This window comes from Danaus plexippus, chromosome 28 (genome assembly GCF_018135715.1).
Source record: "Danaus plexippus chromosome 28, MEX_DaPlex, whole genome shotgun sequence".
NCBI classification, from domain to species: domain Eukaryota; kingdom Metazoa; phylum Arthropoda; class Insecta; order Lepidoptera; family Nymphalidae; genus Danaus; species Danaus plexippus.
The window spans coordinates 2,725,547-2,746,107 of record NC_083556.1 but is presented as its reverse complement, the minus strand read 5'-3'; the positions used below and the strand labels follow the sequence as shown (position 1 = coordinate 2,746,107).

The 20,561-nt window shown below is 30.4% G+C and overlaps 1 protein-coding gene across 2 annotated transcripts; it reads right to left on the bottom strand.

Annotated features, from left to right (window-relative positions):
* Window positions 1-1,367: 1,367 nt before the first annotated feature.
* Window positions 1,368-19,411, bottom strand: LOC116776253 (steroidogenic acute regulatory protein-like). 2 transcript variants are annotated; one of them, XM_032669397.2, is made up of 12 exons: window positions 19,207-19,411; window positions 17,355-17,435; window positions 16,825-16,970; window positions 16,426-16,584; window positions 14,712-14,765; window positions 14,131-14,269; window positions 13,741-13,877; window positions 5,038-5,193; window positions 4,032-4,136; window positions 2,935-3,140; window positions 2,495-2,604; window positions 1,368-1,597 (listed from the first exon to the last, which is right to left on the bottom strand). In XM_032669397.2, the coding sequence occupies exons 2-12, from the start codon at window positions 17,428-17,430 to the stop codon at window positions 1,488-1,490; spliced, it is 1,398 nt and encodes a 465-aa protein (XP_032525288.2). In that variant the 5' UTR covers window positions 17,431-17,435; window positions 19,207-19,411; the 3' UTR covers window positions 1,368-1,487. The 2 variants fall into 2 exon arrangements, with proteins under 2 accessions (XP_032525288.2, XP_061381218.1); XM_061525234.1 differs by lacking the exon at window positions 19,207-19,411 and adding an exon at window positions 19,044-19,081.
* Window positions 19,412-20,561: the final 1,150 nt, after the last annotated feature.

Sequence of the window (20,561 nt, the reverse complement as noted above, 5' to 3'; positions counted from 1 at the left end):
TCACGGGAGTTGGGACGCTGAGACGAATTTCTTTGGCGACGACTCAGGTACATTAACTTCTCAATCATATTGACGTGAAATGATTTATTAATATGTTTTATTGTAGTAACCATCTATTATAATGTTCATTTATATGGAAGTTTCATAGAAGGATCTTGATAACTGAATCACTATAAAAATTGTATTCGGATCTTTGCTTTATATCTAATGAATAACTGGACAATTTAATTTTGTTAACGTTGTGCGATTATATAAAATGAGTTTATCACCACAGACCAGAGGTTTCTTTTAAGTTAAATTGAATAGTCAATCATAACTAAGGTTAATAAAAAAGACAATGAGATAAAATAGTCTGTTTTGTAACAAATCTTTATGGATATATTTATGTTTTTTATTCAAAAAGTAAAAAAGATTATGCAGCCCTTAATATAAGTAACTGAAGTAACATTAAATCTTATTTTTGTTGAGTGTAAGGCCGTTATACACAAATTAAAGTGTAATAATTATATAAATGTCAAGAAATTGAATTCCCCCACGTTTGGTGTAGCTAAATAATACAAAGAATGAAATAATTTTTTTTATAATATAAAAAACTATTTATTAATTTTACAATAATAATTAAAAATATATCAACAGTCATGACTAAAGATTAAAAAAAAAAAATGCATGCAAGTAGTTAAACATGTAATAAATTCAAAAAGTTTACACATACTAAAACAATAATCGGTGAAAGTATAAAAAAAAGGTTTTAATAAAGCGTTATACATAAAATAAAATTAAAGAAAAAAAAAAAAAATGTCATGGAAACATAGCTATGCTTTCAGAAGCATTTTATTTATTGTCTTTTATAAACAGTACATTTGAAATAACCGAGCTTTTTTTTTTTAATATCATAATTTTTACAACGTTTAAATGTGAAATTGCTTATTTTAAGCTTATATACATGTTGTATACACCATTACTTTAACATTATTTGAATATAATACAACGGCTATAGTTTATACAGATATTAGACAAAATTTCCACTTTCGATGTAATTATTTTATAATATATATATAAAAAAATTAATTATAATTCACATCTTGTAACACAAGAGTTGACTGGCCAATATAACATTTATCATGTATATCTTATAGTTAATTGTTTTGTTAAGTTATGTTAGAATATATTTTTTAAACCAAATAGAACAATTTTATCCTAACTACATTAGCTTCATACATATTATTATACATTTATTATTTATGTGTATTCCCTTGTAGATGTAAATTATACTATTTTACATATTCTGTATAGCGGAACAATCTCCCGACAACAGCGACCGGCTTCATAAGAACATTCGTATGGATGAATTAATAAAAAACCATAAATAAATTATAAATTTTATCTTTCACATTAAAATCATATCAAATTAAATTCAAACTTATAATATATACATTTTTGTATTACAAATGAAGATACACATTATATTTAGATATCTCGATTTCTCATTAGAAGAGTCCCTTGGCTTTGCTTTCCGCTGCATATTTTCTGACATGTATGATGTAGTCCAACATTACTGAGGCGAAGGCCGCATCCAGCACAAATTGGGGAATTTTACCTGAAAATTAACACAAACACACACACACACCTATATATATATATATTTGTATATTAAGTTATATCTATCATGCAAACACTCCAAATGATTTATTTATTAAAATTATCGTCATTAATGTCAATAATTTTTCAAAAATTTTACTAAATCGTTTTTGAGCAAACATTCAACGATGAATCAATCAGGCATCATAAAATCAGAAGTAACAAATAATTATCATATTGTGATGTTTGATAAATTAATTACAGTATGATATAAACAATATTTTCATACAAATTAAATGTTATCTAAATTCTAAGATATTCAATAAAATCCTAATCGTCTTAGACAATAAGTAACTGACTGATGATAGTGGATCACTGTGTCGCATGATTAGAAATCACAATATTAATTGAATTTAAAATATCTTAATCACGTTTAGACATTAATACTATTATCAATTGACTAATCTTTGCTTATCATGTATGCTTTATAGTTAGTTATACTAGTTTTAGCCCGTGTCTCCGTCCAACTACAGCTCATGGTATCTCCCGTTTGGTTTTGAGATATGGGTCAGGATTGGGATAAAGGTTTAAAAAAATAACACTAAGGCCACTGGACTCCAACTCTTCATGGTTAAACCTATGTAGTTTTGGAGTCAGGGTCGAGTTCCGGATGAAAGGCTTATATCTTTCTCAGGACTTCCATCTATTTCTATGCTAAAATTCATCCAAATCGGTTCGGCGGTTTAGGCGTTCAAACGTCAGTTACTTTCGAATTTATAATAATATAGCGGGGATGAGTTACCAAAACATAAAATATTCGTATATAACAACAATAATAAAGATACAAAGCAGAACTGATAAATTTATGGCCACATACAAATATTTATAGGAAAGGCTCTCTCGACTTCTTAAATACCTTTAAGGTCACAGCACATCAGCCATTGGAAGACAGTTTGTTGCTCCATTTTATTATTTACTTCCACCATCTTGGGAGTCATGCGCCAGCAGCCCACTTTATTGTGACCTCTGAACAAACGTTATTACTATTAGTGTCAGGTTCATAAAGCAGTGGTCGGATATAGTGAGTAATTGCAATTATCACTATTGTGACATCCATTCAGTATCTTTTTATAACGAATAATTATATAATACAGTTAATGACGCTTATTTAAAAAAAACGTGTTTCAGTGTAATGAGATCTAAGACTTACGCGAGTATTCATTTAAATGAAACTAGTATTTTCGGATTACTACGCGTTTTTTGTGTTATTCTAACTACACACTCCTGAACTTCCGGTTACTATGCAGCAACCGTGAACACTGGCGGACTAGATGTTTTAGTGTATATGTTACCCACCTAACCAGATCATTGCATGGCGGGTATCCCGGCACAGTGACACTGACCCCACTGCTAATATAACAGTAGGGGTCATTATCGTCCAATTTCCCCATCTTATTAAGGGCGGCCGTCCGTCTGAGTATGACGAAGTCGCGGGGCGCAATTATACCCCGGCCACCGCCGGCTGTCACTTGGTAGGACAGATCGATGCCCGGCCCGATTTCCTGTTACAAATTATCGGTTTATATATATATAAAGAAAATCAAATATTGTTTTTAAAAATTTATAATATACATAAAATTATTGTCCTAATGATTTATTGTATAGTGATAACACTGATAACTAATTATCTTCTGATACGTTACTGATGACGCGTGTCACAGTCATTTAAGTTATAGTTTACACTGAAGCGTGTTAACTGGAACATAAATTAAATATACCTTATTACTTATACTATTATAGTTCATTTTACATTATAAATAAAAGTGCAAGTTTTCATTAAATTAATTTAATGTGTTTTTTATTGGATTAAAATCTGGATTTGAGGGTAACCGTAGATTTCGTGTAGTCTGTTACTTATTTTAACACAAATTTATAATATTTGTAGTGTGGTTAATTTTAACCTATACCGTGAATTAGTCAGTTATGCTGTATCAATGTAATATTTTCCAAAAACAATGTTTCAAGGTCTCGATATTTCCAATGATAGGACTTTGCCGCGTTGATGCTGATAACGAAAATTATCTATCAATATGATAAAATGAACGAGTTATCTGGGTATAGGCATATGAAATTGAATATGACGTGAAAGATGCCGGTTTTAGAAATCTTTTTTGTTATTATATAGTTTATAGTTTTCAGATTTGTCAAACTTTGAGTGAAATAAACTATTAAATCTATTTCAACGATCTAAATAATTGACGCTGTTTATCAAGATTACGATTTAACCTTCGTTTCGTCTCCATCCAGCCGAATATTTTTTTTGTTTTTTTTTCTTTCCGTGATTTAAAAACGTATTTGGTACAATATTATCAATGTTATAAAAGGACCAAGAAATAACTTACACTAAAGGTCAGAGTGCAACTCTGTCAACGTAAGATGTGTAATGGAAGTACCTTGATCAATTCGCTCTTCAATATGGTCGGATTCCATTCCGGAAGCTTTGTGAGGTTCGTTTTGAATTCTTCATACAGAAATTTTGCTGGGCAAGAAACCATACCCTGAAATAGAAAATTACTTATATGTATATCGAAATATTATATATGTATCAAATTACTTGTAAATGTTAATTCTCTATTTATTAAATACACAGGTGTATGGTGAGCGAAAAAGTTAATGGTGTATGTTTTTTTGTCCATCCGGGAAGAATTATCTAGAACTCGTCGAAGAAACGGACACAAGCAGTGTGTTGCATTTTGATTTTATCCCAAACTCAAGTTTCGATGATAAATTTTAAATTTTGTAACCAAACCACGTGTATGTCACATTAAGGAATATAACGAAGTAATTATTTTATTGATCGTTACATTTGTAAATAAGTATAAGTAATATCGAGTTAATTTTGTGTACGAAATACTGAAACTAAACCTGTATCCATAGTCACATAAAAGAGAACCAAAAAAAAATTCACTCATTAATTACAAGTGAAAATATTTCATCAAATTAGTTAAATTTCTCACTTCTGGGTGTTTTTTGCAGGAATTTTATGGTAAATTTAAAAATAATAAGAGTAGTTCCAACGGCCGTTAACGCCTGAAGGTATCTCGACAGGCATGTTGTTGGCCCATGAACTATAAGATTATGTGATGGAATCCTTTACCTATAACTATGACGTATTTGTATCAGTTTTTCAACAGTCAAAGGATTATCCCAGTCTTTGATGTACCGAATAAAAACATCCGTGTACATTAACATAAAAACGAAGCGATGCATGAGCAAAAAACCTAACCAGTTTGGATTATTGAATATATATTAGTATTTTGTTGAAAGAAAAAAGAAAAGTTGAATAACAAATTATTTTATCTATATATCAGAGGAGAATATATCTAGAACTTAGTAACAACCTGGCCGGGTGTTTCCATGGTAAGACCTGGTCCAGAATTAAAAAAAAGTACTACTCACGGTAAACCTGTAAACCTTCCCGAACTGCTCGGTCTGTTTCGACTCGACCACGTCTCCTTTAACTGAACCTCGCTTCTCCAGCCTCCAGTCCTCCAGGTTGATAGTGTTCCAGGCGTTCGCCATACTCTCCTCTGCCATCTGTTTGTATTCATCTATCTGAAATTATGGAAATCATCGTCAGTAATTGAAATAAATATATAGTACAAATATTATTGTCACGAGATGGATTTGAACCCGTGACTTTTGGGATAACATTCTAGTCGTTTTAACAATTCAGCAATCGTGTTCAAAGTCCTGACTCGAGCAGGTAGTTTAAGCATTCTCATTATTTAAACGACATACTTATTAATCGAGTGATTCATTGCTGTTAAGGTCAGCTTAATCGAACTTAGTATTACGATCATTTTTAGAGGAACTACCCTCATTTTTGTTGCGTTCTTTCGTTTGGGATATGATAAACTAAAATGGCCCGGATTGTCGTGAATTCTTAAATATGGCAACTCTTATTATTTTCATAGGAATTCAGGTATTTTTATAAAAGAATAGCCTTCTCATGAAGTTTTTATACTAATACTTTTTTGGTATAAAAGACATCCCTAATTTTAACAAGACTATACGATTAAAAAGAGATTAATTAGACAAGAAAGGCCCGAAATGTTCTGTTGAATACGCAGTGCGATGTCAAAATGATTTTGACATTACAATCAATGACTTACAGTCAGCCATTCGGCTTTAAAAGGTTCAGTACTCTCTCTGTTGAACAGAATCTTCATCCAATTCGCTACAGAGAAACCAAACTTATTCATACTGTTCAATTTCTTCTCTAATTCTTCTTCAGTTCCAACATTCTCTAGCTGTTGAATATGCTTTTCTATTTCTACCTCCTTTTGATCGACATTTTCCGAGCTCGATGCCATTTCTGTTTATTCTTTGCTGTCTTTGTTTAAATTAAAAAAAAAACACGATATTTTATATGTATAATCATATCTACAAAGGCACATTATAGCTTTGCAATTGCAACATAATATTTGTCGTCAAACCGGTATAACTCCTGCGACTTACTTTTGCCAGTAAAAAAAAGTGAATGCTTTATAGTACTTATACCAAAACTTGGACTTTAACACCAATTCGTAATTTTTTGACTATCAAATGGATTAATCTTGATTTAATCCGGTTTTTGAACTATAAAATTTTATTCGTATTTGATGCTTATAAAATATATTTTATTTTATTGCAGTGTTCATTATACATATATATATAATGTTTAAAAGATATATAGTATTATTAATATATTATATAAACGGGTACCAAGCCCGGCTCCGCACGGGCTCTTTACGAAAAATATAAAATAGCGTATTTCATTTTGAGAATTATTAAACTTATATTATGATAACTTTCACATGGTACGCCCGATTTAAATGACTTAAAGAGTAATTTACGGATACTGATGTAGGCTTGAAAACGAAGTAAATTATTTTGATGAGACTTAATACCGTATTTAAGTAAATAGCTTTCCAATAAACGCTTTAGGAATGCTAATTTTTAAAAGTATGGAAATAGTATATTATCCTTAAGATATAGACGTATGTCACCGCGGACTTTTCTGTAGACCTATATAAGATACACAATTCCACCATACATTATTTTGTTATATCTCAAAGACTTGAGGCAGTGTTTTCGGTTAAAGCTCTCAGACGGCTCATGTTTTCCCGACATCTTCAACAAATATCGTTAATGTACACACAAGTAAATACAAAAACTTAGCAAATTATATACTGAAACCTTCCTCGAGAATCACGCTATCGTGTGGCGATAACTATTTGATAATTTTTCCATTTATTGCGAACAGACAGACAGATAGACGCGGCGAGGGACTTTTTTTATAATATGTATTGAGAACATAAAACAACAAGTAATTTTATTTGGCTTTGAGACTGTGATATAAATCTAGACATTTTTAACTTTATGAGTAATTATTTTTTTACTCTATTTAAATGAAATGCTATAACTTGAAATGACTTACCTGTTTTAAATTGGTAAAGTTCAAGTTGTACTATAGGAGCGTATGTTATTTACTCTCAAACTAATTAAGATCGATAAAAGCGAAGTAGAAATGTTAATTATAATGGTTAGTTTACCTTAAGTTTATTGGTAAAAAGTTATGGTAAAATTTACTCATTATAACACACCTGGAGTTAAATCCGACACTGTTGTTAGAAAACCAAATTAAATTAGCATTTTTAAATAAGTATTACAACTTATGTCAAGTATACTCGTATAGCTGAAAAGTATAATTTTAGTAAAAGTCAATAAATATACGGGAACCGAGTGTACGTTATTGACGGTGAAACGGGAAACTATTTGTATGTAGTGAGACGATAAACTCGTGGTAAGCGTAATGATTTTTTCATTATAAAAAAGGCGATAGGTACTGTGAATTAAGTACATTTGACTGGAATTAGGGAAGCAGCGAATAATATTAGTGCTATATATATCACTAATATATTAATACAGAGAATATATATGTTACTGACGATATCAATAAACTCATATGTAAATTACGATGTATGTAAATATATATATGATCCTGACCAAAGATAAGAATATTAGTCTCCATCGAGAGTCCGCTATAGTATGGAAAATTTAATATAAGTTCAATGACCGCCGTTTAGCAACACTTATCTTGATAGATATATAATTATTAACACGATAATATAATATTTAATCTGTGCAAATTGACTTAGAATGATTGTAAATTGTAATTTATCACATGTACACTATACGTCGATGCTTAACTCAAATACGGTAGCCATATTGGTAAAACATTTTTGATACCAGTTAAGGTAAATCCTTTATAGAATCGAGGAAATTATTTATCACTGTAATTTTCACGAAAAATGTATGTGGGAGATATCATTTGGAATATATTTTATATGTATATATAACAAGAGATCTTACCATCAGTTTACACTGTCAAACTAGAAACAGACGGATAAGAGTTTTCATTTACTAACTAACTGTAAACTATTTGTATTTAGTTTAAGGGTGTAAACTTGTAGTAAGGCCATAACTAACCTCATAATTCAATGACCGATAAGTAAGTTTTTAAGACAAACGAACTTTCAATTTCATCAAAGTATAAATAAAATTATGATACACGAAAAAAATTAAAATTACGAACTTAGTTCTTATATATACATTGTTTATTATATACCAAGTACCTTTTGTGAGTACTTAGTATATAAAAAATAATAATAAACAATACATGAGACAATTATAACACATCGTGGAAAGACAAGATATTGACAAAAAAAAGGTCAAAGTAATTATTTGCATGTTGGGATAACCGATCTTAATTTTTGGGAAGGTAAAAAAAATATATTAAATCAACACTCCATACGTAAATACCTACATATGTCAATAAATAATATAATATTGTTTGCTTCTATTTAACTATAGATAAAAAAAAGAAAGGCTTTTTGAATCAGGTGTTATAAATTTATATGGCGAGGTGTGACGGGTAGCTGATACTATGGCTCCTATGAGCGTTCAAACGCATTCTTCTAGCAGGTTTCTTCGAAGGAAATCGAAGATAATAATATATAATGAATAATAATCAAATAAAAATTTACGTGCCATCAATGATCAAGAAAGGTTTTAATATTAGATTACTTTATTTTTAATAAAAAATCTTAATTAATTTTGATAATTACTTCAAAATATCTATACATATATAATATATTTTTCGTTCACTTAATATATATATATGTATATAAAACAACTTCAATAAATCCTTATTTACATAATATGTGTACCATTAAGGCGATTTATCTTAACACAAATATTCCTAATGAGTAATGTCTGATGCGGTAAGTATCGATCAAGCTAATTACTCATTGATTATTTGTTCTGATACAAGTAATATATAAAATATACATTGTGCTTGAAAAATAATATCAATATGTCAATTATACCACACTATATATGATGGAGAGTAGAATTATGTTTTTTTTGTTAATTTCACACATCTGCCTTTGTTACATTAAGGTCGATGAACTATCGAAAGTGAAATTATAGGCCAATATCCCAAATATATTTTAAAATGTTTCGTTGATTTTGATCAGCATATCCGGTTTCGAAAACAACTTATGTATACCAAGTCTTTTTTTATTTTTTACTTGTATGACAACCACGAGATCATATCAAATTACTTTGCTGATTAATATCAGGAAGTCGCAGGAAATTTTATACCGGCTTTTAGATTATTCAATATTTTTTAGAACCAAACTTTAGGACAAAATTTTTGTATAGACATTGAATATTATACATACAATTGCAAACGCGATATCACTATTTAATAAAATATAACACACGTGCGATCAGGTCGACCGCCGGCACGAAACTGACTTTGAAGGCCATAAAGTTGCCAACATATTATAATACCGTCTCAATTTTGGATGTGTAACGGATGAATGATAATGTTGATTAAAAATATATTATAGATATGATAATTATATTGTTATATTAATATTTATATATTATGTTAAAACGTCAGAAAAAAAATTATTACTTAATAAATTTTGAGGTAGAAACTTTAGAGTTAGTCGGTATAACCGAATCTTATACGCAACATTTTTACCTTCTAATTTTTGATCATAATATAAAAAAAAGGCAATTTGAAAATTTGTTTGTAAAAAAAATATGAATAAAGGGTTAAAAAAAAGCGGGCAACATCGTTGCTATTTAGATTTAAAATATCATCGACTTGGACTTTGGCATTACGAATGTAAATGTATTTATATTATGTGTATTTTTTAATCCTTCTAAATACACTTAATCACAAATGCCTGATGGATAGCAATTGTATAAATATTTATAGAGAGAAGGAAATGACCTCAAGAAATTATAAGTCCAAAAGAAAAATAATATACGACAAAAAAAAAATACACATATGACATAAATAAAATTTTATACATTAAAATCACAGTAGATAAGAAATATTATTTATCTGTTAGAAGTTAAAACTTATATAATTATACTAGCTGTGCTCGCGACTTTTACCGCGCCGAATTGTATTAATTTTTTTCAAATTAATATAATTTCTAAAATTATATTTACCAAACTAGATTATAAGAAAATATATAAATATAAATCATATAGAAAATAAATATAATAACAAATAGATATTAGAAAATAGTAACCAAAATAGATGCAGATGTTTCGGATATTAGACAGAACAGAGAGACAGACGAACAAAAATTAAAAATGTCATTTTGTTTCATGTGTACCATACGTATATACATACATACGGATTTAGTAAAAAGCTGTTATTATAATATTACAAACAGACGACAAAATTATTTACATTTATATTTATTAAATACTAGCTGTTAACCGCGACTCTGTCTGTGTAAGAAAAACAATAAGAAACAATGAAAAAACTTAAGCTCTGTAAGCGCCCTGCCTCCCACTCGCGCGTTATTATTTCGGGATGAGAATTAGGGAACTTGATAAAAAGTACCCTAAGTTACTCCTTATTACATCAGCTACCTGCCAATAAAGGTCCCGTAAAAATCGGTCCAGCCATTACAGAGATTAGCCGGAACAAAGAGACAGACAGACTGACAAAAAATTAAAAAAATAATAATTTGGTGTACGTACCGTATACACATTTAAATGCATGTAGTAAAAAACGGTCATTTCAATATTACAAACAGACATTCTAATTTTATTTATATGTATAGATTATATTAAAGAATACGTGGATTTATATGATATTAAGGGGCGATAATAATCTGATATATATCTACAAGAAGCATTAAATATATACATATTTATAACATATAAAAATAATAATGATCTTGACATTTAAGTTCTGTTGTATATTATCTCATTTTTAGCAAATAACGTGTGAAATAGTGGGCATAAATATCGTATTAAATTATTTTAGTCCTATCCTAAAACACGTACCCTTAGCGTGTATTGTCATACCACATACGTAGCGTTACCAGTTTTTTTTTTATCCACAACTGTTAGACGACAGTAATAACGTAGCTAACTTCGTGTGTAATGCATGCAAATTGTACTAAGGGAAATGATACATTATAGTTGAGTAATTTGTATCATTCTTTACAACTAACCTTGATGGGTTTATATATAATGTATGTAATATGAATAATGCTAATTTTATTTTGATTTTTAGTATTAAAACCATTGTATGGGGATTTTTTTTGAGATATGAAACTTGTTTGCTATAAAAATATCAAAAAAGTATGGTATGTATGGTAATAATTTTTCCGCACGCTCTGGAATCTTCTGTGACGTGCTCAGCTGTAAGGAGCATCTTGCGAAATCGTGCAATGAGGTCAATTGACTGTTAATCGATTTTCATTGAAGCAGTTTTAACTACATTTAGTTGGATTAGTGGTCAATTTGTGAGCACAGTACAAACATTAATATACAGTTAAAACTGTCCATAAACGCTTCAAAAATAATCATCGACGAGTATTCGAAATACGCGTTAGAATTCAGGTTAAATTTTATTCAAGGTTAGCCACATTTATTTTTTTTACCAAACGGTTAAATATAATCGTAGAATACTTAACACATTAAGTCAGACAATAAATCGCACTTATTGTAAATTTTTGTCTGTACTTTTTTGATATCCACGTTTCTTATATTGAAGATTATAAAACTTTGTAACATCCGTAACACGCTCGTTTACAAGACATTTATCACATTGTCTTTGTCCTTATATTTTGTTTCTCTGGTACTAACAAGATTTATTGTAATGCTGTTTGATATAAATCTATTGAATAGTAATATGTATACACTACTAGTGTTGGGAATTCCGACAGCGATATAAAACAGATAAAAAATATTGTTCAGATTCATCAACGAATTCTGCTTTCTCTTGTTCTGCTCATTTTCATTTTTCTTTTTGCGTGGTCTATCTTCATGGTCAATGAGGATTTCATTTCTCATCTTTGGTGTTATATTTATATAAAGTTTTTGTGTGCTAGCTATTCAACATAAGAGCTTGATTGACCGTTACCATCAATACCTCTCAAAATAAAAAAATAACCTAAATTTCTAGTTAATGGCCATCCCTTTTCACAATTTCCAAAAATTGTGTTAAAGACTTTTCCGGCGGAGATTTGACTGGTTTTGATTGATAGCTATTTTCAAACATTTTGAGTAATTTATATTTTGATGAAATAAAACTATTTTTTTGGTACATCTTAAAACCGATAGCTTTACAGATTTTTTTTTTTATATATAATACAGTGGCGTTCGCACCATAGATGCAAATAAGCATGCTTACCCGACCCATACAAAAACTAAACCAACCTACATTGTCTAATTCTTACTTACATACTTATCATGCGATACGGAAAACGAATGTTTACAGACATTTAATATGTCATTTGATTCACGATTTGGTAAAATTGTCAAAAGTGCCATCTATATATGCCAGTAGACACAACCACTACAAACATCTATGGGTAAGACTATATGAGTATAATTTCCTAAAACAGCATTAAAGTTGCAATTTAGAATCGCTGTTTCGTGTATTAGAATGAAAATTTCTTACGTATTCGTAGCTAATGACGCACAAGCTATGTGTTGATAATTTACACAACTATAGGGTTTTCCATTAAGGGCGCTTGATCGTGCAGAACTTCCATCGTAGCGTGTGCTGTGTGGCACGTAGCGCCGTCCTGTTGAAACCACATGTTGTCCAGATCCATATTCTCGATTTCAGGCCAAAAGAAGTTGGTTATCATCGACCGGTATCGCTCACCATTGACGGTGACGGCCACACCATTATCGTTTTCGAAAAAATACGGACCAATCACGCCTCCGGCCCAAAATCCGCACCAAACAGTCACTTTCTGCGGGTGCATTGCCACTTGGTGAACCTCGTGTGGATTGGTCTCGTCCCAAATACGGCAATTTTGCTTGTTGACATAGCCATTCATCCAAAAATGCGCCTCGTCGCTGAAGATGATTTTTTTGCCAAAATCGGCGTCAACTTCCAACTGCTCTAATGCCCAGTCAGCGAACACACGGCGCTGTCTATGGTCATTAACCTTGAGCTCTTGGGTCAGCTGGATCTTGTACGGGTGCAGGCTCAAGTCACAACGCAAAATTCGCCAAGTTGTCGTCTGCGAAAGGCCGAGTTCCTGTGCGCGACGCGGAATTGACTGCCGCGGGTTTTCGAGGACACTGTCGCGCACAGCGGCGATATTCTCGGCAGATCTCGCGTTACGTTGACGCACGGGAACCGGCTGATTGTTAACTGACCCGGTTGACTCGAATTTGTCCACCAATCGACGGATAGTCGACTCGGCAGGACGATCATCGCGACCGTAAAACGGGCGAAGTGCGCGGAACGTTGCTCGAACTGAAGACCCATTTTCATAAAACAATTTTATGATTTGCACGTGCTGCTCGACACTGTAACCTGCCATGGTGGTTTGGGAGGACGGAATGAATATAACACACTGCATTTGACAGCTGTCACTCAAACAACATGGCCGCAATCAGCTGTCAAAGTTCAAGCGTCCCTATTGGAAAACCCCATATATATTATTTTCCTATAGAGCGTGAGCATTTATACAATATTGTAGGCACCAGACAAACTATAGGATTTTTGGAGTGACTTGTGGAGGGAGGTGTTCTGTAATAAATTCTACCTACTTGTTCCTGTGTTAGGATGACGTCCCTTGGAGGCCTAGGGCTCGACTGTGGTGTGTCCACAGGAGAGAACCAGTTCACTGTGGACTCCCCGGAAGTACGGGGCGCGAGGAGGGGCGTACGCTCACTTGTACGTTGAACTAATTCACAGATAATATTATATACATATGTATGCATCCTTAGTATCCTTCAAAAAATTCGTGGACTGTAAGTGTCTTATTGTATGAAAAAAAAAAATTTGTCTTACTCGCTATCGCGTTTAGTGCTTTTTATGGGGCAAAAATTATCACTAACACGAAGCTATAATATTTACTATCATAATGAAAGATTTGTATACATATAACATTATTAAGTTTGATAAGAAAAATATAAACTGCAATATATATCACTCACCTATAGTCTCCAATAGTTGTTTGGCATGTTGTTCATGGGGTAGCACTCGGAAGTCAAGAAACCAAGCTTCCCCCCAGGCCAGGGTGAAGGAAGTCAAGATGAGGAACACTTGATACACTGGCTGCGACGCGTTCGGCCACTGAGGGTAGGAACAAATCACCCATATAATTTGTTGGATATTCAGAAATTATGGCTAAATTATTAAAGATATAATATACTAGTTTCTGCCTGCGACTTATTCCGCCTGAGAGATAAAATAATATTCTGACATGGTGACACAAGTTTATACAAAAGAAAGGAATATTAACTATTATATAAGTCATAGTGATAGTTAATAGTTCTGAGCTCGAATAATATATATACATATATATTACAATGTAACATACATAACATCCTATATGGAATGTAACAAAAGTACTATAATTAATTTTTATGATACAAAAGAAAGCATACACACTAAATTATAAACCAACCTTCTTTTTTAACTTCATCAACAAAAGACGTTAAAAATCTCATTCATAAATCTCCCTCATAAAATAAAATCAGTATTAATTTAAAATTATATAAATTAATATACTCACGTCGTAAACGAATACTTTTCCTATCAAAAAGGCACATGTACCGCCCGTTGAAAGCTGGAATTAAATACATTGTTACAAACTACCCTCATTATGTAACAAACACACAGACAGTCAGATATAATATATGTATGTGTCTTATAAACAAAGATCACCTCTTTATAACTTAGTTAAATAAATAGTGAATATAACTTAATGGGTCAAAAAATATATAAAATGCATTTTAGCGAGAAAAGTAATCTTGATAAATCTTCCGAGCAAATTAAACTCAAAAAATAGTTTCAAAGATCACCACTAGATGGCTCTGAATATAAAACTATCTTCTTTATGATAACATTACAAATGCCTTTTTTAAATATAAATTTTAATTTTATTCATTTCTTGTATAATAAATATAACAATATTAAAACATGGAAAAGTATTATGCATCTGATTAATTACATTAATTCATGTCTTAAAGTTACTAATGCAAAAGACAAATATGTCGGAACGGATTGATTGGATAGAAAAAATGTATCTAAACTGGTATAGTATAGGAATAATATATATACAGTCAAAACCGTTTATAACGACATCGTTTACAACGAACTATTGGTTATTACAACCAGACTGCATGGTCCCGTCCGAAACCCTAGTAAACTATTCAGTAAACAAACCGCTTATAACAACATCGGATACAGCGACATATCGCTTACAATGACGAAATTATATCGATATTCATCGGCTATAACGACCAACCGCTTGAATGAATATTGCGCCTATGAACGTGTGCGCCTCAGCAACTGAGGAAGAAATTCTTGCAGAAGCTGAAAGTAACAACCGTAACACTGACGAAGAAAACGAAGACCAACAAGACTCTGAAGAACAGTTTCAGCCAACAGCGATTTCCGAGGCTCTAACAATTTTACAAAAATTTGTTGCCTTTAATGAACACTTTGATACCGGTGATACTCATTCCTTGAGGAGTATGAGACGTGAAATGCAAAAAATATTTGAGACTGGGCTAAAAAAAAACAGACCAAAATGACTGATTACTTTTGTACCTAATTATTTCGTAATAAATATTTTTGTTTCTTTTTTGACTCGTTTACATATTATAGTATTAACATACCATATTATAACCCATGCCTACCTATTCTGGATAGATAACTATGATAATATAACTACATACATATGTATACATATACTTGTGTATACGACATTGCTTATAACGACTATCGGATATAACGTCGGCAACTATACGGTCCCTTCAATGTCGTTATAAACGGTTTTGACTGTATATGGAAATTCAATCAAATACAGCGTCTAGAATTACTTAAAAACGTGGAATGTATTTTAAAACTATCAAAGTATATAGGAAAAGATTTTCTGCAACTTTAACAACAGATTATTAATAAATTTGTTGTGTCAGTAAAAGGCACGACATACACCTTGCTGACCATGTGAAGAACTTGTATTATACTCGGCGAACCGAAAAACACAAAGGAATATTACTATAAGAAATAAAAACATATACAAACTATTTTTGAACTACCTTCCTACCTTCACAATTAAAAAAAAAAATGAAATGGGACTTAATATATTATTTAAATCAAAACTGATGTAAAATGCCTTGAAAGAGTGATATATAAAAAATCATCTAATTACCTATGAGTTCTGAATGTGTGTGTGTGTGTGTGTGTGTGTGTGTGTGTATAGTATATAAAACTAAATTTACCGCAATAACACTCCAATTATTAATGCATATAACTGCATAGAATATTAACAACAGAACGAATCTTAGTATGGCTGCTATGACTATATCAAACAATGACACTTTGATGTCGTAATGGACTATTTCTCTATTGAAGATTTCTATGAGTGTCTCTCCTCGCATCTGAAACAACATATATATGATAAAATAATAATAAAAAAAAATACTGACATTTATTACTTTTACTTTAGATATTTTACTTATAAATTTGAACCATTTCAATAAAATTTAAGATCCACATAATATTTCTTTAAATATCTTTACCGAGAATGATGCATCCAGAAAGTTTATGGATAATTTAAATCTATATTATGTAATATTTCCTACATTAAAATATATTATCACATTATATATACCACTCACCATTACACATATCAGCCACATTAAACTAGTGAACAGTATGTCAAAGGTGACAAACAAACAGAAGAATCTTCTGACGCTGGATAGTCTGCCGTTTGGCTGACTACCAGATGCGAGCTCCTCGGCTGTGATGTTCACTGAGGAGTGAGCTGAAATATAACAAACACATATATATATATATATATTTTATACTTTTTGTCCTTTATTCTTATATAGTTATCCATAGAGATCGTGGTTGATCCATTAAATGCATTTAATAGTAATTTAAATATTTAGTACAGAGTAATAAATATTTAAAATAACTATACAGCATAAAACTAATGATTTATTTAATGAAATTTCTCTTTGCCATTTCTATAAGTCCGACATCAAGTTGTCAAAAAAAAGTCACATATTAAAATAAAAAACTACTTCAGTCAGTTACCAATATCTTATTAAATTGGAATGTCTGATATTAATCCCAATTTTTCATACTAGCACATAGTGTAAGCACATAGTGTGTGCAGCACCGAGCAGCGATCCCATAAACTTACATATATTTCTATACTGTGTACTCGGCATACTGTTTATGAGGACCTCAGCTGCTTCCCATATATGTGTATCTGCCATTTGATCTGTAATAATTATTGTTACTCAATGTAAATTGAGGTCAAATGAAATATTTTTATTATAGTACTAATATAAACAAAATATTATAAATAATAATTTTGACAGTGATTGAAAAAAAATATCTTTGTGGAGCTAAAATAATTTTTCTTAAATAGGTCAATTTTTTTTTATACAAATTACAGTTATGTTGCTATTAGAAATAATATGTAGATAACCTCTTTTTAATTTTGTATAATTCCTTCAATACAACTGTGGATATTGGACAGGGAGAAAAGAATCTTTAAAAAAAAATTCTACATATATGATTGACAAATCAGAATGTCTGGTAGAATATATGTACAAATTACTATGATGCTTGTATTATTATTTATATATTTTATGTTGTTTCGGGTGCTGGTGAAAATATAACTAGTCTTTTTTTTTTAAAAAAAGGCCTTAATTTTATTCGACAAACTCATTCATGTTTCCTCTACACGGATTATAATTTGTCCAACAAATAAAAACATTGACATTGATAAAGTATACAACAATTACAGTGTGATTGAAGCCTTAGTTAAAAATATATATTATTATCATCCCAAGGGTCTTTGCAGACTCTTCGTGGTCATCACATATCAGTGACCCATATACATGATGACTTTCTTGGGAAGATAGTTACAGTGGTTACCCCTTGCCTTCTGCGTTAGCAGTTTTTGGGGCTATTTAGACCCCAAGGCTTGCTGTAGCCTCTCCCAGCCAGTTTCCCGGCTGGGCTTGTAGTTATCCCGCCATTGCTTAGTGAATATAAATATATATATATTTACATATTTTTTTGTAGTTAGTTTTATACTGGTTAATCCTATACACCTAACATGGTTACAACTTAACAAATAGATAATATAAATATAGGACAAAGTTATTACTGATTATTAAAACTTTAATAAGTATCAAGGCAACTTATTTATTGAACTATGGCCGTTTGAACTTAGGGATACATTAATAATTTATATCAGGAATTACTGTGATAAAAAAATTATAAAAAAAAAAAAATTATCAGTATTAGTTCAAACTTCAAAATTATATATTTATTGTGAGAATCAAATGTTGCTATCTACCTATATCTACTAAGAAAATACATACTTTAATAATTTAAAAGCTATTTTAAAGTAATATTGTTGGTTTATATACATTACAATATATTTTTTATTGTATTTATTTGCCTTAAATATATTAACAGATAAATTATCAGTCATGTGGATATTATAAATGATAATATATAAAAGTATTCTTTTTCATAGAAAACTTAGTCATAGTGATATATATTTTTTTAATGCACTGGCTTCATTATATTGACACTTAAAATTTTATTACACAATAACATTTAGCCTGAATGTCATTTTCTGATATATATATATGTATATATATGTATATTTTTTTTAAGAAAGCACTTAGTTTATTTCAACAAATGTGTGGTTAATTTAAAAATAGCTATGAAGGTTTTATTTAAATTATATGTTACAAGGTTATAGTATTTAGTACATAGAAAACAATGTTTTTGTATGGAATAATAATTAAGTCTTATTTTAAAGAATTACAACTAGATGAAATTTTAAAATGAAAGCCCCTAAATTTACCAAATCTTCACTTATATTGAAGAAATACATTATATTTATAATACCACCAAGGTAAGATATTGAATCGCAAGAAATAAAAGATATTTGTCGACAGACATTTTTATATGATTTTATTTTTGGATTTGTAATCGTAGCATTCAAATTAATTTAAACAAAGACTTACTTGCTGTTATCGCCCTTAACTAGGAAATGCTATTGTTTACACATATTCAAAAATAACAAATGCGTATCGGTGGGCTCGGACTAAACAGCATTCATTTCACTTTACTTAAGATTATTAATTGTTTTATAAACATCACTTTTCAACTACGTAATCAAATAATCACAAAACAAACTACATCTATTTTATAACTAAAACTTAATATTAGACATTTGACAAGTTTATAGATGACAGTGAAAACAAAGATGATAGATCTGACATCACCCTTATCATAAAAGTATGACTAGTGTCTTCTTTAAATTAATAAAATATAATAATTAAATAAACGCCTTTATAATTTATTCCATTCAACAAGCTCCCTCGTGTTTCCTCCACACGGTACTCAAAATTATAATTCGTCCAACAAATAAAAACGTTGCCATTGGCAGAATATTCACAATTCCAGTGCGAAAAAAACCATAGTTTAAAAAATAGTTTTGCTTTTCAAATATTAAATAGTTTTTATTAGAATTAGTTGTAGAAGAAATTTGTGCAACAAAATCAGAGTGTGAATTTTTGTCTCTGGTTTAGTAAAAGGATTTTTATTTTGCTTTCTTTGTTTCAACTTAAATTCAGATACATATGTATTTAAGGTGTAGAGATGAATTAAACGGGATTGAAAGATATTTTGGGCCCTCGGTGTACCTACATGGATGGCTAAATGAAAGGAAAAAGAAAAGATTATTCATAATTACACCCAAAACTATAATAATTAGCCTTCAAGCCTGATTTCATCAGACTTTGTATTACTTTTATATTACACACGGAATATATATGTCAATCGATCTATTTTGCCGCCAAAAACTTGTCAGATAAAATCCACGGATTAAAAAAATATTATTGCAATATATATGTGTATAGCAAATGTTGCTAAGCTTTAAAATAAAATAACCATTAAAACCACAAAAATGCTTTTATTGGTATTGATTATTTGAAATCTGAATAGTCATAAAAAAAAACTCTTTAGTTTTTATTTCTTTTCCTTCGTGTTAGTTATAATTTAGACTTACATTACAATTCTGCTTAACTTACTTACTTTACTAATTAAGGCGACTTTCTTTAACCTGCTAATATTATAAATGAGATTTTTTCGAGGATACATTGACGGTTGTTGCTATTTCTTTCAAAAACTAAGTGAATTATATCGTTGAAACTTTTCAGTGATAACACTTAGACATAAGAATAACAGATAAATTATAAAGTTGCGTGCCACAGACTATAGATGACGCTACATGAAAGTAACCTTAAGAATTATTTATAAGTATAAATTTTTAATTTCTCCATGAAACCAATATGTTAATCAACAAGGCAAAGTCGCA

Excerpts from the sequence above, each read along its gene's own strand:
- LOC116776253 (XM_032669397.2), bottom strand. The coding sequence starts at position 17,430 with ATGGCAGATACACATATATGGGAAGCAGCTGAGGTCCTCATAAACAGT. Across the intron at positions 14,270-14,711 it reads GAAAAGTATTCGTTTACGAC|TGGCCGAACGCGTCGCAGCC; the intron begins GTGAGTATATTA and ends TCCTACCCTCAG. Across the intron at positions 2,605-2,934 it reads CCATGCAATGATCTGGTTAG|AGGTCACAATAAAGTGGGCT; the intron begins GTGGGTAACATA and ends ACGTTTGTTCAG.